General features: G+C 32.4%; 2 protein-coding genes and 1 long non-coding RNA gene across 5 annotated transcripts; 1 reads left to right on the top strand and 2 right to left on the bottom strand.

Annotated features, from left to right (window-relative positions):
* Window positions 1–487: 487 nt before the first annotated feature.
* Window positions 488–3,290, bottom strand: LOC144563776 (uncharacterized). Of its 3 annotated transcripts, none has more exons than XR_013514423.1 (4): window positions 2,141–3,290; window positions 2,001–2,057; window positions 1,506–1,552; window positions 488–987 (listed from the first exon to the last, which is right to left on the bottom strand). It is a non-coding gene; the product is annotated as an uncharacterized LOC144563776 (long non-coding RNA). The 3 variants fall into 3 exon arrangements; XR_013514424.1 differs by having other exon boundaries at window positions 488–1,406; XR_013514422.1 differs by having other exon boundaries at window positions 488–1,552.
* A 1,315-nt stretch (window positions 3,291–4,605) lies between these two features.
* Window positions 4,606–6,050, bottom strand: LOC144563775 (uncharacterized). Its single transcript, XM_078313234.1, has 3 exons — window positions 5,785–6,050; window positions 5,206–5,233; window positions 4,606–5,045 (listed from the first exon to the last, which is right to left on the bottom strand). The coding sequence occupies exons 1-3, from the start codon at window positions 5,893–5,895 to the stop codon at window positions 4,708–4,710; spliced, it is 477 nt and encodes a 158-aa protein (XP_078169360.1). The 5' UTR covers window positions 5,896–6,050; the 3' UTR covers window positions 4,606–4,707.
* Window positions 6,051–16,459: 10,409 nt separating this feature from the next.
* On the top strand, window positions 16,460–22,594 carry EMB1895 (ARM repeat superfamily protein). Its single transcript, XM_078313235.1, has 7 exons — window positions 16,460–16,632; window positions 17,165–17,607; window positions 18,001–18,186; window positions 18,388–18,495; window positions 19,471–19,674; window positions 20,068–21,776; window positions 22,000–22,594. The coding sequence occupies exons 1-7, from the start codon at window positions 16,557–16,559 to the stop codon at window positions 22,517–22,519; spliced, it is 3,246 nt and encodes a 1,081-aa protein (XP_078169361.1). The 5' UTR covers window positions 16,460–16,556; the 3' UTR covers window positions 22,520–22,594.
* Window positions 22,595–24,180: the final 1,586 nt, after the last annotated feature.

Below are 24,180 nucleotides of genomic sequence, written 5' to 3' on the forward strand. Positions count from 1 at the left end.
TCAATTCGCTTTGATTCTTACTTTGTTTGATGTTGGCTTTCAATTGTTGTAAGAGGGTTTCTAATCCTAACACAGTGACTGGTGTTTTCGTTGTTACAACCAGACTACTAATCAAGCCTTCCCGTTAAGGCTTGACTTGAAAAGTGCAAGGAGATCTATGATTAGTCCAAAGTCACAATCTTCACTTGACTAGGTCCCTCGATTGATCCTATAGGATGTATCCATGGTAAGGCACGACAATGTGACATTCGTCTGCGAATATCGAGACTCCCATGTATATTTTTGTTGATCTGACTATTGGCTTCTTCCGTTAAGATCTCCCCCAATAGTCTAGTATTTTTATTCTCCCTTTTCCGATCTGGTTAACAAGCAAAATCGAGAGAGATTGAACATAAAGCGCAAAAATAATCAAACAACAAAAAACTAAGCAATGACCAAACCAAAATACATATCAAAGCATCATGACTAACAAGGTTTATAGTCTAGTCCTAAGAAATATGCTTAGCCGCGGAACGACATGATTACATTTCTCTCAACTAAACTATAAAAGAAATATACAAAGTAGATCTAAGATATCTTCTTCTTCAGTCCAGAAATTTTTTTATAGGAGTTAGGGGCGCTGGAGATGAGTTGGAGTCCAATGGATCTGATCTAGATATAACTAGAGTAGTTATTCACCAAAGGGCGTCTCTAGTTACGGTACATATGGAGTTATAAAGAGAACTAATACAATAGAAAGATAAATTTAAGAAGAATCATAATTTATATTTCTTTCTCTGAATCATTTCATTTAAAATGAGTTCTTTATATAGAGCCATGATTACAACAGTATTAAGTCCAGGGCACAAACCGCCACATTTAACCAATCCCTTTTCAAGAGCCGCCAATGAAGCATAGCATTGCTTTGCTGAGGGTATCGGTACCAAAGCTTCAAATCTAGTTTTCTAGTAGGTACTGGTTGTGCTTTCTCTAGAGCCAGTTAAGAGTCTGTACAAAATTTGTTTCAGTAATGAAATGGATAGCTTTGCTAATATTTTTCAAATAAAAGAAAAAGAAAAAAATCAAACACGGGATATACAGTTCACGGTTGTTTTCAAAAGTTGTCATGTTGCAATCTAAATTAGAAGCTGTTAGGCATCTTACAGAGAGGCAAAAACAACACCCCCTTCTCCCCACCCCCCTCAACTATTTCGTATTATTTAAGACTTACTCTCTGACGAGGCCCAGCAAGTCTGAAGTGGGTCCCTCTGGGCCTACTATTGTGAACCACAATTTACATTACAAAAGATTTCAAAAAATTCACTATGTACTCCAATCAATACGAGATAATTTTCTTTTAAGGTTGAGAAAGAAATTGGGGATAAACATTCCGTCTGGGTAATTGTGTCATCAGTGATAACGAAATACTGTTTGGAATAAACAAAGTAGAGTTACAACCAACAAATAGGTAAATTTAATGAAATTAATTAATTAATTAGAAAATGCAACAAAGACAGAAAGCTTACTTTACAACTCAGTAGGCCGGGTTATTTTGAAGAGGGTTTGGATATGTCTGAAAATGAACTCAGTAAGTATTTGACTTTATCAATTAAAATTTTTTTATTCCAACTTGGTATTATACACTACACACAAATGAGAATTCAACACATAATAAGTGCTGACCAAAAGTTTTATTATATATTCACAGATTTCAGGAAAATTAACATTATCTAGGAAAGCAGAACGAAATATTGCAGAATAGCGAAGCAAATCTCAATTTCAGAAATAGTATAACGATAAATTGTAAATTGGGACATGCGTCCTGATGCAGTGGTTATGAAACAGATGTATACAACTGCTACATAAAACAATTGAAACACAGCTACATATTTGTTGCTTTTAAAGTATAAACAACAGTTTTTTATTTCAAAACAGTCCCCAGATGAGAGTGTCTTGTCATGATAAAACTGCAGAAGAGCAAAGGTCATAGGAGAACACATTACAAAAGGAAAGCATAGTACCTCAGAAGCAGTCACTGCTAATGTGTATGCCGCCTCTATGCTTACTATCCAAAACGCCTATGAAGTCAAAATTAAAAAAACTAATCACAAAAGAGAACAAAAATATAAAGAAATTTTGCATGTAGCATTAACAGATTTACCTTTGAATAATGGAGGAAATTATTGAGAACATTAACAACGGAGAAGGAGAGCTGGGGGAGTTTCTCCAGCACTGTAGAACCGATAACGACAGACCTGAACCTAGGGTTTGGTGTCAGTGCATGCGACGCTCTGTCTAGGTTTACATCGCGCGTCGCCAGAGAGAGGAGATCGGGTTTACATCGCGCATTGCCGCATCGCCAGAGAGAGGAGATCGAGTTTACATCGCATGTTTCCACGTCGCCAGAGAGAGGAGATGGGGTTTGCGTCGCGTGCCGCCAGATCGGGTTTAGCTGATTGCGTCGCCAGAGAGAGATCGCGTCGCCAGATCGGATTTTTTTTTAAATGAGGAGAAGAAGATCGCGGGAGAGAAGAGGTACCCTCAAATTACTTTTTTACCCTCCCGACGAAAATTAGGAGTGAAAATCTATAATGGTAGCAAAATAACCTGAACCGTTTGATTAACCGAAAATGAACAGTACCAGTTGAAACTTAGTTCATAGAAGCCTTTGCCAATTTTGTTTTCTCCAAATTCCCATGATCTGAAAGAAATATATACCGATTGTGCTTTTAAAAAATAAAATACTTTGGTACAACAATATCATTTTCTCACCTCTAGTCGGCCGGGCTCACTTTTGTAGTTGTAGATTAAAAAACAAAGGATAATATTTCATCCGATTTTTTTATTAATAGAAAATAAATAAATAAAATATCGAAATACAACATAACTTTTGGATTTTGTCGAAAACTAAGTAGAACGAGTTATGTAAACCCGTCCCACCGGACGGGTCTAATTATCCCGTCCGGTTAATTAATAGTTAGCGTTAAACTCAGCGGAGAAAAAAACAAAAAAACAAAAAAAACAAAATCCGGACGGTATGCTTCAACCCGTCCCAGATCAAAGAAAAAAAAAAAAGAAAAAAAAAGAAATCCGGACGGGTTATGTAACCCCGTCCAGGATTTGAAAGTTTAAATATTATATTATTATATTATATTATATTATTATATTATTGTATTATTATATTATTATATTATATTATTATATTATTATATTATATTATTATATTATATTATGATTTTATATATATTATATTATTTTTTGTTTTTTATATTATATTATATTATATTTTTTGTTTTTTATATTATATTATTATTAATATACTTATATATATATATTAGAGTAGAACTAGGGTGTTCTTAAGCTCACCAAAGTGTTTGGTGAGAGTGTTTGGTGAGCTTGACTCAAAAACCCGTCAAATCGGTTTCAAATGACGAATCCGAACCGTTGGAACCCGTCTATTTTACGTGTGATGCGTCTACATATTAAATTTTTAAACTTTCGAATTAGTTTAGTATAAAGTCAATTGGTCAAAATTAGAAGGTTAATAAATTAATTTTAGTGCATTCATTTTTTGAACATGTTTTGACCGCTTGACTTTATACTAAACGAATTCGAAAGTTTAAAAATTTCACATGTAGACGCATCACACGTAAAATAGGCGGGTTCCAACGGTTTGGATTCGTCATTTGAAACCGATTTAACGGGTTTTTGAGTCAAGCTCACCAAACACTTTGGTGAGCTTAAGAACACCCTAGTTCTACTCATATATATTATGTTATGAATAGAACTAGTTTAGTTGTGCTTAAGCTCACCAGAGTGTTTGGTGAGCTTAACTCCAAAACTTATTAAATCGGTTTCAAATGACGAATTCAAACCATTAGAACCTACCTATCTTGCGAGTGATGCGTCTACATGTGAAAATTTTAAACAGTTGAATTAATTTAGTATAAAGTCAATCGGTCAAAATTACAAGGTTAATAAATTAATTTTAGTGCATTTATTTTTTGAACGCTTTTTTACCGCTTGACTTTATACTAAATTAATTCGAACGTTTAAAATTTTCACATGTAGATGCATCACTCGTAAGATAGGCGGATTTCAACGGTTCGAATTCATCATTTGAAACCGATTTGATCGATTTTGAAGTTAAGCTCACCAAACACTTTGGTGAGCTTAAGAACACCCTAGTTTTAAACGTTCGAATTAATTTAGTATAAAGTCAAGCGGTAAAAAAGCGTTCAAAAAATAAATGCACTAAAATTAATTTATTAACTTTGTAATTTTGACCGATTGACTTTATACTAAATTAATTCAACTGTTTAAAATTTTCACATGTAGACGCATCACTCGCAAGATAGGCAGGTTCTAATGGTTTGAATTCGTCATTTGAAACCGATTTAATAAGTTTTGGAGTTAAGCTCACCAAACACTCTGGTGAGCTTAAGCACAACTAAACTAGTTCTATTCATAACATAATACATATATAAGTATATTAATAATAATATAATATAAAAAATATATATATAATATAATATAATATAAAAAACAAAAAAATAATATAATATATATAATAATATAATATAATAATATAATATTATTATAATATAATAATATAATATAATAATATAATATAATATAATAGAGGAGGGTTCCGCTGCTCCAAAAATTTGTGATCCAAAAATAGGCCACAATCTGAACCGCACATTTCATTTATATTAGCCATTCAGATTAATTCTGCCTCCGACATTTTGTTTCCAAAATAACATGTCTCAATCCTCTCCGGTAAACAAAATTAATGATCTCTTCAATTTTGCCCTGAAACTTGTTGCCATGGCTTCCCGTCGTGATGCTCTTCCTCCTTCCAGTGATTCTCTCTCCATCCCGTGATGCCCTTTCTCCTTCCCGCTTTACCATTTCTCCTTCCCGTGATGAAGAAAACGAACACAGGGTGGCTCTTGCCGCTCCTCCCTCCGCCTGGCTCTCTAACGAACAAGCCCAACCTTCATCACCGGCCATGGCTCTAAGCTTCTTCGAACCTGCTTCTCCGCCAATTTCATTCTTTGATTCTGATGTAATATATATTTTTTAATTTATGTTAAATTTCTTTAAATTTGCAAAGAGTACTGAAATTTAGTATGCCGTGTTAAATTTCCTTAAACTTATGATAAATTTCTTTAAAAATCCTGAATAGATCTGCGTGGAGAAGTATAGACATAGTAGTAGTACCTTCTTTGTTCATTTTAGAGATGAAGACCTGGTACCAAACATTTTGAATACAAAAAAAAAGAAAAAAAATCTTTTATTTTTTTTTTCAAGCTTGCTATAGGAGGAATTAACTTTGTATAAACTGAGATTGAATTAGTTAAATTAAGAATAAAAATAAACAAACAAGTGCTTGCTCAATAGGGCAAATTGAGGCATATGCACTTTTAACTTTGTATAAGAAAGCATGATTTCGTAGAAACAAGTGCTAACTCCGTAAGGATATATTGCAATTTGCATAAGCTAAAGACTGAATTAATTGAATTGAGAATTAAATTGAGTGCTAATTTAGACTCAGTAGGGCAAATTGAGACATACTCAGATATTCAATATTTGCAAAATTTAGTGAGCCTTAACTGAAATTAGCAAAATTCCTAATCAATGGGTCTAACTACTAAAATTTTAGAGTGGGATGCATATTCAACTTTTAGATAACTAACATTAAAATTGTCAGTACTACTGTGATGGTACCAGTGAAAATAGTATTAGTACAATACAAACAGATGACACCAAAATTGATGGAAAAAATACAAAAACTCTTACCTCGGATTTGATAATACCAGTACAATACAAATAGATGACATCACTCTGAACGATTCTTGTTCTTCTTCTACTTTCCCTTCGACGGCTGAAATCACTTTCTGACAATTTCATATTTTCAACGATGCGGTGGCTCGGAAAAGAAAAAGGTGGAAGAGCGAGAGGAGTTGATAGATGGCTAAGCAGGTCGATGGATCGAGAGAGAACGAAGGATAAGTTTCTAAAAAGGTCGACAGTGGTGAGGGAAAGAGCCAACAGGGAGAGAGGAGAACTGGAGAGGATAGGAGAGAACTCAACGAAATTATTTTTTCGCGGATCATAAGTTAGATCCAGTACAAATCTTGACGTGAGATGTGCAGTTCAGATTGTGGCTTATTTTTGGATCACAAATTATTGGAGCAGCGGAACCCTCCTCAATATAATAATATAATATTTAAACTTTCAAATCCTGGACGGGGTTACATAACCCGTCCGGATTTCTTTTTTCTTTTCTTTTTTTTCTTTGATCTGGGACGGGTTGAAGCATACCGTCCGGATTTTGTTTTTTTGTTTTTTTTTTTTCCTCCGCTGAGTTTAACGCTAACTATTAATTAACCGGACGGGATAATTAGACCCGTCCGGTGGGACGGGTTTACACAACCCGTTCTACTTAGTTTTCGACAAAATCCAAAAGTTATGTTGTATTTCGATATTTTATTTATTTATTTTCTATTAATAAAAAAATCGGAATATTTCATGCCCAAAGGATGATTGCAGCCACATGAAATGTGTGCACACTCACGGTCTTTTCATTTATTTTTGAGTGACAATTATTATTATTATTTTTGGTTAACAATCTATAGGTATTTTTATTTATCAGGACAAAACCTATTACACACATTAGTTCATACTAATACAGTTATCCAAAAAAAAAAATATGACTGTACAAGTTAGCGTAGTAATGAAAAAATTATATATGACTATACAAATTATGTTAGCATAATTTTACTACGTACGTCTACCAGCACCCAAAATGAACAAATTACTTTGACAAATTTCAATAGAAATTAATCACAACTTATCAGTTTGTCATAACTAAACTACTAAAGTATATATATCAACGCACTGATGTGCGCATAGAGTTGATTAAGATTTTTTTTTTTATATTTTGTTTTGTTGAAAATTAGTTGAGAATTATCTTTTTAGTAACATATTGGACTTGGATTTTTCTATTTTCTTTTGTCAAAGCTCCATTTTGATTGTTGATAAGATTCGATCGATATCTAATTAATTTCTTCAACAAACATAACAGCTACAGTACATGATGCTACTATATATTTATTGGTGTTGGTATCACACAATATTGATTGGCTCCAGACTTGACCTCTTGACCATTGATCTGGTTCATTGCGTTTATATTATAAAATCTTATTGGAGAAATATGTAAGTTGTTATATATAATATAAGAGGACAAATATATTATTATACACTTTAAAAGAAGAAATACCTAATTTTGTAGCTTTTAAAGGGTATCTGAAATCCATCTTATTTTTTTTGTTAAAATGTTCTGCATGCAGTGACAAAAAGATGATCATTGGATAGGTATGCCTCAAAACATTAGCTAATTAGTATGCTCAGCCTGAACCATTAGGCCTAAACACTACAATGTCTAACCTTGCCAAAAATGCGTACTAAATAATATTATATGAAGTGTTTTGGACATTAATTAGGAAGAAATGAGGACCGGTAGACTTTGTTCACTTTAAGGGTCTGTTCGGCGGTATGAGGAAAAAGGGAATGAGTACAGGATTTCAAAAAAATTTAACTGAAAATTACTGTTCATGAGAAAAAAAATTCAGTCCGAGTGAATTTTTTTTTCCCATGTGAACAATAATTTCGTTGCCGCAGCTGAACAGATCCTAAGATAGTTTTTGGACTGGATTAGATTGTAGATGGGCCGGCCCATCTAAATTGTCATTTGTAAACATTATTAAAGTAAACCGTACGTACAATTAAAATTAAAAAAAAAATCAGACGGCATTTATCGAATCAACAGATTCTTGAATTGTTTAATATGATTAATTAGATGATTTTCGTATTAACACGTGGATTGCATGATCACAGTAAATTTAGATGTGTCAGGCAAAGCTAATTAATTAACTTTTTATATCACCAAATTATACTTAAATTGCATACAATTTTAATTTCATTATTTTTATTTAATTTTAAAAAAATAGTATTAAAATTATGAATATTAAATATTAAGCCATATTGATTCAATAGATATTGTTAATTGCCGATCTGACGGCTCAAAAGCGCTAATTTGAAAATAACACTATTTGAAACCATACAATTAATATTTGTAGCTGATATCTAGAAATGGCTTCTTTGTTTACTTGTTCCACAAATTGCAACGTGCAACTTGCACATAAAATAATTGTAAAATTAAAACAACAACAACAAAAAATTAAACATATTCTTTTGTTAATTATCCATACTTGCATCTACCATGCACCCTGCTCAGTATCTTACACAATTTTCAAGATACACACCAAGTTTGGAAGTTTACACAATTTTCTCAGTTACACTTACACATAGTTTGTGTAGTACCTGATATTTCTGAGCAATTTCTAGCCATGAAGAAAATTTTATCTCTCCGTGATAAATAATGGAAAAAACACATATTCCACACAACCGAAGAGGCACAAAAATAATAAGATAGTTGCAACAAATTAACCGTGGCAATCTCATACAACGAAGCTTCTTTTATTTATTTTATTTATTTTTTTATTGGTTTTTGCCTATTCGGACTTCTAATGTACTATGCTAATTAATAATTAATGGCCGGGTACCTAAAACAATATCAAATTAATTAGAAATTCCATGGGCACATGTGGGGGCACACGACCAAGTTTTTTTTTTTTGCAATCTCACACGACCTAGTTACATGTACTAATTATAAGTAATTGCACAAATCAATCATATCATAGTTAAATTACTAAATTAAATGAGAAGAGTTCAAATGCCTAAATTTTATTTCACAATCATGTCTATATTTTTTCTGGGTGATTCATGTCTCTATTTTTAAAACGACAATAACTTAAAATTTAATACTTAAATGTCAAAATAAAATCGTTAGATAAGATCTATTTCATTTTCTCTATGCACACGTAAACGATCAGACATTTCAATTTTGTTTTGATTAGTATCAAGAGCTTGCAAAAATATACTGATGTGAATAAATTTTAGATGTTAATTTTTCAAATTATTAATTCATATAAAACCAAAATCGTAAAATAATATTTTTTTATGTATTTAAAAAAAAAATAATATAGATCAGATCTAACAACTTTATTTTGACAAATACATTTAAAAAATTTTGTTATTAAGAAAAGAAAAGAAAATACAGATAAAATAACAACAAAAAAATAAAAATATTTGAACCCTCCTCAAATTAAATAACCTACTTTATATTATATTAGTTAGCAAAATACCCCCCCCCCCCCCCCCCCCCCCCCCCCCCCCCCCCCCCCCCACACCCCAGCCGGCTAGCTAGTTACAAATTTTAACAAATAGTGAAATATTCGTAAGGTTGATAAACTATAAAAGTGAGAAAAGGTCCTTGTTCCTATCTGCCTCATCAAACTAAAAAGATAATATGCTACTTTCCAGGCACATACATACTTCTCTCTCTCAGTCTGATCTATATCTATATCACTTTCATAAACTCTGCCATAGATAAGACCTTTAAATCAAAGAAATGGAAAAAATGGAGAGAGTTCAAGACCTTGTAACCCTCACCTTGTTCCTCTTTTACAAGACTTGTTCTGTAAAAAGCCGAAAATTCACGGTCGACATGATCAGTTTTGCCGATTTTGCGTCAAAAAAAGGAAAGCTTATGATAGAATCACTTGTAAACATTGTTCTAAAACACACAAAGAGAGGCAAGCTTCTTGCTCGGCGCAACCACAAATCGTTCATCCATTCTTACGAGTTCTCATGCAACAGCACCCCGCAAAGTTCTCAACCGTTCCGATCCAGAATTAAAAGAAATGGTTACAAGTTTTTGCCATGTTTAAGTTGCAAGGCATTGGATGTGGAATCAGAATCTGTGGTTATTCTTCCTAGAGACATGATGCGCCATTCGGATCCGGTTTTGGCAATAGAGGGCCCGCAAAATTTTAATAGCTCCATGGAACAGTTGCAGAATTGCGATGACGGGTTGGGTGCGCTTCTACCGATAGAGGGTCCTTATAGCCCTGTTGCTGCTGGATCAATGGAAGACGCTTTTAACGGGTCGGGTCCAATTTTTGCAATTGATAGCATGTGGAGCCCCATTAGGTCAAAAGATGAGAACTTTGCTGAACCTGATATAGATTGGTTGGCCGAAGAATTTATTCGAAGTTTCTACCAAAAATTAAGAGAGCAAATATTTTGAATAGTAATGGCTGCATGTCGAGTTGTACAAGATTTAGCGTATATATATGTATGATATCAATTTTTTCTTTTACCTTTTATAAGGAAAGCTTGTAGAATTCTGATGTATTACTAGAGAAGTTGTTAATTTGTACATATGTACCAGATCCTGATTATTTCTATTGGCCTTGTAAAATTCCAGTTTTGGGATTTTTTTTTATTTTTTTTTTATACATAGTTCTGTTATTTTCTTTTATCATCTAGAGAAAATTGGGGGTAAAGATTTTAATAGAGCAGTTTTGGCTTCATGCAACGCACAGAGTATAGACTTAATACATAGCAACATACGACTTGTGTGTTGCATGAAGCCAAAACTGCTCTATTAAAATCATTATCCGGAATTGGGTCTACTCTACTTGTGCCCTTGTAGAACCTTAAAATATTATGAGGAGGGCTCTAATACCTCATGTTTTTCATATCTCATTATGTCTCATATTTAATATTTTTATTCTCAAAGTATGTTTGAGGATGAAATTTTATGTTTTCAAAGTATGTTTGGGGATGAAATTTCATGTCGACCTGAACTGCTCAACATGATATCCATAACAAAATATGTTTGGGGATGAAATTTTATCATTTTTATAATTTTTGTATTATTTTGTAAGATAGGTATAAAATCATTGTTTTTAGACCATTTAAAAACAATAATTTTATACTTATCTAAAAAATAGTAAAAAAAATTTCAAAAATTATAAAATTTGGTCTCCAAGTATATTTTAATATGGATATCATGTTGAGCGGTTCAAATCGAAAATTTAAACTTTAAAAACAAAATTATAAAATAAAGTATAATAAAATATGAAAAACATGATGTATTAAAACCCTTCTCAAATATTATACACACACCTGTCAGTGAAAATACCATGAATTTACCCTTAAAAATGGAAATGTATGCAGACAACATGTAAAACTAATAAAAACTCAAAACTGTCTACCTCTTACATTCATGCCTCCATCCCACACTGCTCCCTTTTTATTTTTGGATTACTAATTATCCCCACCGGCAAAAGTTTGATGTGCTTTCTTAAATGAGTACGGTTAAAATGTATTATCTTTCATATTTTATTGTATTTCATATTTTATATTTTTGTTTTTAAAATTCAAATAGTCAACTTGATCCTCATATTAAAATGCAATCTAAGAACAAATTTAATTTATTTTTTGAATTTTTTTTACTATTTTTCAAATTGGTACAAAAGTACGAGTAGAACTAGGGCGTTCTTAAGTTCATCAACCTTCTTGGTGAACTCAAGTCTAAAATCCATCAAATCGGATTCAAATTACAAATCCGAATTGTTGAAATCCGCCTACCTTATGAGTGATGCGTCTACATGTGAAAATTTTAAATATTCGAATTAATTTAGTATAAAGTAAAGTGGTCAAAATTAAAAAGGTTAATAAATTAATTTTAATGCATTCATTTTTTGAACATTTTTTGAACATTTTTTGACCACTTGACTCTATGCAAAATTAATTTCAAAATTAAATATTTTTACATATAGACGCGTCACTCGTAAAATAGACATGTTTCAACGGTTCAGATCCGTTGTTTAAAGCCGATTCAATGGGTTTTACACTTGGGTTCACCAAGGAGCTTGATGAACTTAAGAACACCCTAGTTCTACTCCAAAATATATTTTTGAACTATCTAAAAACAGTGATTTTGTATCAATCTAAAATAAAAGTAATTTTTTTTTCAGAAAATATAAAATTTGCTTTCCAAGTACATTTTATTATGCAAATTATGTTAATCGGTTTAGATCAACTATTTAAATTTTAAAAATTAAAATAAAAAATGTGAGACAAACATAGAAACCATAAGATATTTAGATAGAATTTTATATAGTGAGCTAGTATAGTTCAATAGAATAAGATACTTCCAATATATATTATAATAAAGTGACATGAGATGTTATTCTCATTTGAATTGTCCTTTTGTTAAATCCGTGTCTGCGAACTTCATTAATGAATCGGAATTGTACATGCATGTTTCATCTGTTGAAATGCATTAAAAATTTGTACATTTTTATCTGATACACTAACATTCATGCTTTACTTCGGTTTAGTATAAAAAGACATAATTTACATATGAGAAGTTATGGATTCAAAATCCAAGTAAGAAAAATCATTTATTAAAACAATAAGGATATGAAATTTAAAGGTTTGACTTTCATCTTTTCTCAAAAAAGATATTCATGCTCTAGATATAAAAAAATATATGTTGACGATTTTAATAATTTGTCTTGGTCAAAATAAGTGTGAACTATGTATAAAATTTTAATGTGTCAAAAATATTGAATTCAGTACAAATTTAAATTCGTATAGAATTTAACTTTTTGGCACATTAAATTTTGTGCGCGCGAATTTTATAGTGCACATCAATATTCATAGTAACGTGGACGCGATCATTATCGCTAGATTCGCTACGATATTTGTTCATTTCTCTTTTTAAATTTTTTGCAAAAAGATCTTATTTGCACATATCATCTCTCCTTGTAATTTTGTTTAGTCAACGAGGAGGACAAAGGATGTACTTTAGCCACTTTTAAGGTGAAGAAATAAAAAGGAGAGGATAGAAACTGATATATACTTTAATTTGACTTGATGGTCGCATATCACATATTTCTCACTCGAGTAAGGCTACGGTGTTATGGGTTGCATAGAAGGCTATGGTGCTATAGTTTAATATTCGAGTTTTTAAAACTTTAATGGTCGATCTGAACTGTTCATCTTGTTCTCCATATTAATATGTGTTTAAAGACCAAATTTTACATTTTTTGAAAAAAATTACTATTTTTTTAGATAGATAGAAAATCACTTGATCTAAATTTTTTTGCACCATTCAGATATTTGATTTTCTACCTATCTAAAAAAATAGTAAAAAATTTCAAAAAATGTAAAATTTGGTCTCCAAACACATATTAATACGAAAAACAAAATGAACGGTTCAGATTGACTGTTAGAATTTTAAAAATTCGAATATTGAGCCGTAGCACCATAGCCCTCTATGCAACCCATAGCACCGTTGCCTTACTCTTTCTCACTCTCTAGTGTTGACTCTTGAGGTTGTTAGGGGTTGCTAGGAATTTTCCCTAAAGAAAAAATGAAAATAGCTGGGAATTTTACAAGGGTGGGCTGGATGTTTTTTGTTGAAACTAGAAAGCAAGCAAACATATATTTCGCTTGGGAAAGTAGGTAAGTTTGAGGATTTTATCATGACATCTATTTTCTGACTTCATATCACTTGCCACGTTGGAAACGTGAAGCGCATAATTCGACACGTGAAAATTTCTTAAAGTTCATGTAATGTACTTAAGATTAGCCTCCAGCAACTTTTTTTTATTTTTATTAAATGCTCTGGTGCATTTTTAATAGTTTTGAGCCATTGAAATTTCAAGCAAGTGCATTTTTTAAGTAACTTTTAATGTTATTTTTAAAAATTAAATATACATCTTTAAAAAGGCGAGAACTCAAACTAATGTAACTAATTTAAACAAGTAGCTTATTAACTCTCTTTTTACAGTTTAGTTTGCCTTATTTGATCAACCGCAAGGGCTTGCGTTACAGAGTTCCTCTCACAATTGTTTAAAATCTCGCAAACCTCCCATTCGGATAGCATGTTTTAAATTTATTTAAGATATTCAGTCTAAATCTGAAAAAAGAAGAATAATTATACTAATTCTTTCACCCGTGTCTCTCCTTTTTCTCCACACTCTCTCTCCTTAGTATTAACTTTCTTAATAGCCTTTATCCCCCCATTTATTCCGCTAATAATTTTCATTTATCCCCGCATTAAATTAGACTGACATTTAATAACAATTCCTGCATTAATTATGCTGTCCTCTAATAACAATCACCGCATTAATTATATTGTCATAAAATAACAATTCCTGCATTAATTATGCTGTCCTCTAATAACAATCACCGCATTAATTATATTGTCATAAAATAACAATCCCTTCATTAATTATACTTTCATTTAATAACAATTCCCGCTAACAAAAAATATTTATCCATGTAACATAAAATATTTATTATTATGTTTGAGAAGTATTTATTATTGATGTTTTACTGAAAGTTGTAATTATGTCTGAGAAGCATTTATCCATGTAACATAAAATATTTATCGTTATGCTTGAGAAGTATTTATCATTGATGTTTTACTAAAAGTTGCGGTTATGTCTGAGAAGTATTTATACATGTAACATAAAGTATTTATCCATGTAGCATAAAGTATTTATTATGCTTGAGAAATATTTATCATTGATGTTTTACTAAAAGTTGCAGCTATGTCTGTGAAGTATTTATCCATGTAACATAAAATATTTATCATTATGTCTGAGAAGTATTTATCATTGGGTGAGGGGATTGTTTATTTAATGGCCCCCAGTTGTGCGGGGACAATCCAAAAAAAAAAAAAATTTTGTGCGGGGATAACTGACAAGTATTTATGATGGAATTGTTTATTTAATGGTCCCCAGTTGTGCGGGGACAATTCAAAAAAAAAGAAAATTTTGTGCGGGGACAATTGATGGATTGATTTATTCAGTCATAAATAGAGATCATTGCATAGAGATTAATACTTTGCAAATTCAAGATAAATACTTTGATGCTTCAAGTTAAATGCTAACAGTTTCTGCAGAGTATTAATGATTGAGCGGTCCCCCATGACTTTTTTGGCAGTTTGTGCGGGGTTTTTTTGCGGAGTTGAGACTGCGGAGATTGTTATGAGGATCCAAAAAAGAAACATTAAGCTATTGTTGAGCGACTTCTTGAGTTCCTCTTTTGGGTCGCTGCACTTTTATTGGACCGCTCCCATAACTAGTGAAAAAAAGAACATAAAAGTCTCACTACATCTAAGGTTGATTATTCTACTTTCATAAGCATATGTGGACATATGTTTATAACTTGTTTTTGCATTTTCAATGTCCAAATGGTCGATCTGAAGCGCTCAACATATTCTTCATGTTAATATGTGCTTGGAGACCAAATTTTACAATTTTTGAAAAAAAATTTACTATTTTTTCAGAATTTTTCATATATATATATATATATATATATATTTAATATTTTTTATGACTGTTTTGAAAAATTCTGAAAAATTAGTAAAAAAATTTCAAAAAATATAAAATTTGGTCTCCAAACACATATTAACATGGAGAACATATTGAGCGCTTCAGATTGACTATTTGGACATTGAAAACACAAAAACAAGTTATAAGCATATGCTATCATATGTTTATAGAAGTAGAATAGCTAACCTTATAATAATTGTTTGTATTAGAAAAGTACGTTACATTTAAATTTAAAACAATTATATCAAAATATGATCGGAGTAAAATTATAATTTCTGGACTAATAATTTTGTTACGAAACTATGTGTTAATCTTATAATAATATTTGAATCATCGTTTTGAAACATGTGATTATTTTAAGTTAATATTTGAATTAGAGGCATATTCATATCCCTATTTATATTAAATTTATAATATATTTTATTTAATATTTAATTCATACTTTTTTTTTTTGAAAGCTTAGCAAGATTAAAATTAGAAATTCATATTTAATTGATATTTAAATTAGAGGCATACCATTCGTAATTCGAAAATTAAAATCGAATTGGTCTGTTTGACCATCATATTCTATGAGCTTTTAAAAATATTTGCAGAAACTCTGAAGTCGGAATCGAACTATCAATCTTTGATTTAAGATTTTTTTTTTCTAGCTTACTGTGTTACTTCTCATTTCTCATATCCTATCAATTCATGGGATCATATTTTGTTCCAACTGGTCGGATCCGCTTTTCGGGTTAGATCAGACTTTAGAAAGTAAAAACTGAGAAAGACCGAGATATATCCTCTCAGAATTCAGATCTTTTTAGTTTTAAATTGAGACCGTTCGATTTGAATCCGCGACAATCTATTTCGAAGTGAACGCACACATCCCGAATAACGGATACAAATCCCGAGGCGATCTCGAGCAACGGATTCGAATCGGACGGTCCTGATCCAAAAAACAAAATTTGGGTTACTTTAGAGGATCCAAACCGTCCGATCAGAATCCGATCCTGTCCTGTTCCACCTGAATAATTCCGTTTAGATCCAGACCGTCCGATCAGGATCCGAGCCAGTCCGGTCCGAAGTGGGATGTACGGACTGCGGATTCTGATCGGACAGTGTATCCAAAACATAAATATTCTGTTACCGCCCTTTGTTTCTTTTTAATTTCTTCCCAAAACCCTAAACCCTTGCGTGGCGAGCGCGAGAGACCCGATTCCATCTTTTTCGCTCAAAAATCAATCAAGAGCGGAGGAGGAGAAAATGGAGAGGATTCCAGCAGCGTGTGCAATGGAGTGGAGTATCGAGCTTGACAAAGGCCTCCGTTCCAAGCATGCTGGTTTGATCTCTTACTCTTAATTTCTTAACAAGAAATTCGACGGCCTTATGATTTTTTGCGTGCTAATTTTAATTTCTAGTTATTGAAGGTTTAAATTGGCCTTACTGATGGCTGGTTTGTTACTGTAGTGGTTATCAATTAGTTTTTATATTTCTAACACTTCCCTTCTTATGTGGCATTTTATTCACATAATCACCCCGTACAAGATTAATTAATGAGATTAATTATTTCATATAGGTCTGGCAGAATTCGAATTTGTGATCTATACCATATAGAAAATTAAATAATTAGATATTTCTCCCAACAGTGTGTTTTATTTCATAATAATGAATTAAGAATGTTACAATATAATACAAATGGAAAAAAAAACTCTAACAATATGGTTATTGGAACGATAATAAATGCTACAAGCTCTTCATACATGCATTAATAATGCATTTATGAAGAATTTCAGCACTGACTAAGTGTTCTGTTGTGCATCTCTTTGAAAAGAGACACTAAAACCCTAATTCCATAATTTGTTTTCCTTCAGATTTGCGGAAGTTAGCTCTAGAAAAGATCGGCCCGAGATTTCAACAATTAAGCCTAGAACCCACCATCACAAAGTCCATAGCTGACATCTACGATTTAGTCCCTGGAGAAGATAGAATCTTCGCCAACACCATAATTTTACGGCTGTGTAATGCGTTTGAAAATGGGGACAACCAAACTAGGAGCCTTGTGCTCAAGATTTTCCTCCTGGAGCTGAAACAGGTAGAGGAGATGAACAAAGGGTACAAGGGGATTCTGTCGAAAGAAAGGCTTTCCAATTCTTCAGAGATCCTTACAAAGTTAAAATTGGTGTTTTATTCTGGTGGTTTTGAGGAGAAGGCATTGTCATTGCGAATGTTTGGTTGTATGGCTGATGTGTCGAAGGATAGTTTTGTGATAAGAAGTTTGGTACTTTCTAGTTTGGATTCATCAGATGATAGAGAGGTAAGTTTATATTTTCTTTTAGGTATGCTGTCACAATTTGGAATTTAGTAGAGGAAAAATTGGTCTGTTGACTCAATTGCGCAGTTCAAGGTTAACTGTGGGTTGCATTTTTTTTGTGTTCTTTGACCCCTTTTTCTGCTTATGGCACCAAAAAAAATCAAAAAACTGAATTGGGGTTTTTTCAGGCTGCACCAATGTTTCATATGAACATGGTTGCATAGTTCTTTGTCTGTATAAGTAGAACTTAATTTTAGACTCAAGATTTAGTTGGGCCTTGATTTATTTCTTTCACGTGCAAAGCTATTTGAATTGTTAGTTTAATTCTGGACTGACAACATAACACACCTATCTCACTCTAATGTTTTTGTTCTCATTTTTTTTATTTGAATACAGGTTATTGCGGCATTGTTTGCTTCTAGTTGCTTTTCTCTACTAGCAGAGGATTTTGCATGCATTTTTCTACGACTATTACCTAATATTATTACTTCGTTAAGAGCATCTGCTGCTGTTGTTCTGATGGCTGTCCGCGCTTTATCCAAAATTCGGTGCACATTTGATGTTGCTTCTAGAGCTTACAAGGTGCATTACAAGAAAAAAAAGATAAAATTAGAAAGTTAAATTTGCTAAACAATCCAGAATGTAGATCCTTTTGTGCATCTTATTACTTGTTTACTATTTTCACATGTAAAAGAGTAGTAACTGATATTTATTCCTAACTTTCTGCACCCAATGTCACTGCATTGAAATTGAAATTTCTCTAAATATATTTTAATGTTGTAGGTCGGTAGAGTTCTTGTTATGGATTTGCTGGAAGAAGGCTTAAAGCCTATGATGCTCTCTTCTCTGACAATATTGGCTTCCAAGTTTTGTATCTTGTCTTCCCAACACGTATGTTGGTCCTTATTATTGTACAATTAATTTTGAGTGAGGCTATGGTAATATGCATATTACACAACGGCCTGCACTATGGACTCATATCTCCATTTTTAAAGTTCAAAAAGTCAATCTAGACTGATCAGCATGCTCTTCAAATGGAAATGTACTTGCATACCAAATTTTATATTTTTTAGAATTATTTTACTATTTTTTTTAGAAAATCACTTATTTTGAAAATCTGAACCATCCAAAAGCAGCAATTTTCTACCTATCTAAAAAACAATAAACAATTTCTAAAAAAAATATAAAATTTGGTCTACAAGTACATTTAATATGAAGGTTATGTTTAACGGTTCGGATCGACTATTTGAATATGAAAAATAGAGATATGGATCCATAGCATGGGTTGAACTGTAATATGCATATTACTAATAGCCTCACTCATTTATTTTTAATTAATTTGCAAATTACACCAATACTTTGTTGTAAACTTGTAATTGCAAGTAGTGCCCAACATTTTGGATTTCCTTGCAAATATTAGCCTGCCTTTAGTTTATGTGATAGGAAATATATTTTTCTTTAAGTTGAATTCTTATTCCTACTGCTGAGCTCTTATCCTAATGTGAAACTGAATTAAAATTGAGTCTGGTGGGTTTAAGAGTTGTTTCCTGAGTGAGTATGCTTGAGTTAAGGTTTTTCTGATTCAATTGAGGAAGTCAGTGGTAGTTTACTTTATTATTATTATTATTTTTTGTGCTTGATCAGTGAAGGTTTTATAATGAAAACATGATCATTGGTTGGGTAGCTGATAAATCCTACAAGGTTGGGTTAATATTTCAAAAAGTAAAATTGTCTATTGTAGTCAGTCAAATCTCACTTCATTGAATGTGTTTTCTTTTGCTTCTCTTATTATATTCTAGATTTTTATAGCAGTATAAGACAATATGGTGATACTTACCATTCTTTCTAATATTTGGCCTTTTTCAGGTTAACTTGCTCTTAGAGCTTATGAGGCAAGAATCATCACCTCTCGTGAAGGAAAGATCATTAAATTGCTTGTATTTCTTGATCAGGAGAGACACATCGTATTTTACTGCAAGAATGGAGGATTTTGCTGTACTGCTACTTGTAACTGAGGATGTCAATCTGTTGTTAAAATATCAGTATAGAGCTCTGAGAATACATCACAGGGTGGGTTTCCCATTGCAGTTGTCTCCCATTTAAAGTCAATTAACCCAAGTGCTTAATTAAACCTCAATTTTACTGTAAATTCTGCAGCCCAATTGGATGCCCAAATAAGCCAAGATGAGAAAAACTACTTATAGTCTTAAAATTGGCAATTAAACTGGTAATGTTTCATTTTGTCTTGATAAGATAAAGGTATGCAGATCAGGTATGTTATTCACTGGTAACTAACAAGTTTGTCGGTACTGCTCAGTTCTGAGCCAGATTGGTACAGTATAAACATTGGAAAGATTTCTGCTGGTCAATCTGGTAGCAGATGCACTCATCTACATTTTTTTCCTTTTGAGGTATAGCCTCTCTTTTTCGTGCAATCACTAAAAATGGTTCATGCTTTTACAGCTACTCTGTAATTCGATGGCAAATGGAACATTTCTGGAAGCACCGGATCTACTTAAGCTTGTTCAAGTCTTCAAAAGGATTTCTCGTTCTCCTGAAAAAGAGAAACAAATTCTTTCTCTTCAAGTGCTTGTTGAAATTGCTTGCAAATACCAGAACGAAATTGCAAGTGGAAATGAACATGACTTGTCAATGCTAGAAGATTTTGTAACTACGACAGTCTTTGATCAGATCATGTCACTGACTGAGAAATTGAGTGACACAAGTGAGGAGCTAACTGAGATGGATTCCACAGAATTTAGAACTTTATTGGGGTTCAGTTTGCAAATTACCAAGAATAACCCTTCAGCTGGATTTTTTGCACTTGAAAAAGCGCTATCACTAATAGATGTTCTTGAAAAGGGCAGCACAAACTCTGTGAAAAATCTTCATTCTAGCATGTTTAGGTTCTTGAACATTTCTCTCGCTAATATGTTAGAGACCAGAGGGGCTAATCTGGATCTTTATCCTAGGTTAAAAACTTTGGTTGAATCCATCCAAGAAACCTCATATGATATATTTTGCTTTAGTATAAACGTTTGCAAAACAAAACACGACGACGGCTTTGAGCCTTTGAACCATAAATTAAGGATTTGCACAGAAATTAAGGCACTAAGACTTGTTAAAAAGATAATTGGAAAGAGAAATTATTGGGATGCTTATAAAATAGGGATTTACTCTTGTTGTGAAGGCCTGTGGTTTTGTTCTGCCTTTATTTTTAAAAAGTTGGTTGGGATTTCAAAATTGAATGTATACAATTCATGGTTTAAATTCCTTTTACTATTTTCTGCAAGTGAAACTGAAATCAGGCTTCTGTTGTTTCCTAAACCTGGTCTACAGTTGGTTCAGGAGCTAAATAAAGAAGTCGACTCTTCAGAGGAGGATACTGTGTCTTGTGAAGGTATAAATAATGACTATGAAAATGTCAATGTACACAGTTTCGAAGGGAAACTTTGCAGGGTTTGTGAAACGTTACATTCATTGGACCAAATTTTGGAGTCAAATTTTGAGTTTTATCTCCAGAGGTGGTTTGTAAGCCTTAGAATGAGATTTCTAGAGTCAGTAATTGAACTGAGCAGAGTCATTAGTAAAACTGAAATTGGAAATGGAAATTTGAAAAGATTTTTACTTGATCTGTTTAGCTGTACCATAAAATTTACCCACTTGGCTAAGGAGTATGACCTAGTAGCCATTTCATATCTAGAAACCGACTCCAAAAACCATGGAATCATTTCCAGTCTTGCCCTTGTCTGCTCTCTACTGGCATTTTGCACTGGATTTCTTCTAGCATTTTTACCCCAGGTAGATGGCACCAGTTTTTCTATCATTCCGGTTCTAGAAGATCTATTTGGAAGGTTGCATGGTTTTGGTACTGAAACAAGACCTCGCTGGCAGCAGTTTTTGCCTCCAGATTCAGAAGTACTAGGCTTATTGGGCTCATTTCAACCAAGAAAATACAAGGGGCATTTTGGTACTTTCCATAGTGATTGTCATTCTCTTTGTGAGTTTGCATTATCTGGTTTGGATCAGTTAAGGGACAGTTTCACTAAAGAGTCGTTGGAAGATGTCGGCAGGTCAACTTTTATTAACAAAGGAGTTGAATTCTTATCTGAGGTTCTACTCAACTGCATTGCGTTAAATTTGAGACTTCCAAAATGCTTCTTCAAAATAAGGTATGTTAGCATTTTAGTTTATTTATTACTATGGAGTACTGTGCTGCCTAGTACAAGTATATTTTTTTTTCTAGGTATTGATAGAATTTCTTCTAATTGTTGGTATCTTGTGGCAATTGTGGTCCACGATTGTTGTAAGCAAAATAATTAGCTTGCTCCAAAATATAGGAAGAAATATCTTATATCAGATTATTCAGTTATTAAATAGAATTTTCTATTACAGGCCTTCTATTGGAGCAGAGCTGTTCATGTTCGATTCGGGTCCAGGAAAGGGGAGCGAAATATCAATCTCACTTGGATCTCATCTATCTCTCACCCTTTGTATCCAGTTAAAATATGTTGCTGATCATACCCTTTCTTCTATAGACCAAGTACACTGCATATTTTCAGTCAGTCAGTCTCAGACATTTTCATCTCTGAATGCCATAAATTTCAATCCCTCCATCGCTAAGGAAATGGTAGAATTAAATACCAAGCTATTGCAATACGTGAAGAATGTTTCTAGAAGGGTCGAGTCAGTAAATATTGATGAACTCGAGGTTGGTTTGGTGGAAAGTTATGCGTCTTTCGAGATCAATGGAAGAGGACAAGGGTTTGGGTCTTGTTTACTGGATATTTCTAATTTTGACGAGGGTTTGTATCAAATTAAGTGGCACAGTGGTTTTGTTGATGAGAAAGGGGTTTATTGGAGCTTGTTGCCATTAAATGCTGGGATTGTATTTAGCATTAAGAAAACTGAATAAAAATTCGCATAATGCTAAAAGCTCAGAGACAATTTGTATCCTTTCTGTGAAGTATTTTTTTTTTTTTTTCATTTTTGATAATTGGTACATGAGCATGTTATTTTCTTATATCTTTTCTGTAAACAAGGTACATAAGTTACTATATCCTATCAACTGAACTGAGTTGAGATCACTCACAGTTGGTACGTGCTGTAGAGTTCAACACTTGTCCAGCTTAGCTGGATATAGATATTATAACTAAACAAATTGCCAAAGTACTGACCCGACTCACAGGACTATTTTTAAAATGTATCTTGTCTGTATTTTTTATTAAAGAGAACCCAACTTGCAGTTGAATCAAATATGATATGCATAAAATGCTTCTCATGCTGATGCATTTTTTATCATTCTTTTAACTTAATAGATCATCAATTTTATTTAAATTGATAGCAAATGACCTACTTTAATTCAACTACACTAACCACAAGTCTGTAATTATTGTTCTGGGCTCGGATTAAAGAACCTTATTTTGTTTCGCTGATCTAAAATGAACACGAATCGATTTATTAATGTCATTTACGGTAAATTTGAAGTTTAATTCTACCATTTTAGTCTAAAATAACAGCAGGATCAGAGGCACTAAACTAAACTATTATTCCTAAAGAAGTTTTAAACTGAACAACCCTGCAGTCCAAGATAAACAAAAGTAGCTCAAAATTAAGGGCAAGCCTCTGTTTAGTTTAGCACAGCAGATTAGCCTTTGGATAGGAGCTAGAATAGTGAATGAGAATAGAGCAAAAATAGTGATTTTTAGATTAGTGTGAAATTTGTGCTATTCGGATTAGTAAAAATATTGTTTTTATTGTATATTAGGAATAGTGAGTAGCTGTGATCGATAAAGAATAGTGTTAACAACATGCTAATTAAGAAGAAATATAAGCAAGTGGGGTCTCAAACGAATTGTCATGACGTAGAAATAACAAAAGTGATGTCAATTTTATCATTTCCAGACCATGTTGATGGAAATCCGAGAAGAAGATATTTTTTCCTCTCTTCACACTTTTTGAATAGTAGTTATTCTAACATTTACCAGGAATGGAGAATAGCAGTTATTCAAAATAGCAAAAATATTGTTTGGATGTATACTATTATGACTAGCCTCTATTCTAGAATAACTTCTATTCTTGACACATCCAAACATAAATGAGGAGGGTTCAAATGCCTCCATCATGCCTCCATTTTTAAAAACTTTAATAACTCAAAATTTAAATCTTAAAATTCAAAATAAAACTGTTGGATATAAACTACATCATTTTATCTATGCACATGTAAAAAAATTATGGCATTTCAACTTTGTTTTGATTGTCATCTTGAGCTTGTAAAAATGTATACTAATGTGAATAATTTTTAGATGTTGATTTTTCAACTTATTGATTCATATAAAAGCAAAATCCAAATGTGATAATTTTTTATGAGTACATAGAGAAAATAACATAGATCACATCTAACAGTATTATTTTGACATTTAAGTTTTAAACTTTAAATTATTTAAGTATTTAAAAATGAAAACATAATGAAGACACAAAAAATGAAGGCATTTGAACTCTCTCAACATAAATTAGGAAGTTGGAAGTATTAGCTTTCTTCTAGAATGAACTGATTTGAGTAGTACGATCGTGATC

Source organism: Carex rostrata, chromosome 13 (assembly GCF_964058835.1).
Source record: "Carex rostrata chromosome 13, lpCarRost1.2, whole genome shotgun sequence".
NCBI classification, from domain to species: Eukaryota; Viridiplantae; Streptophyta; class Magnoliopsida; order Poales; family Cyperaceae; genus Carex; species Carex rostrata.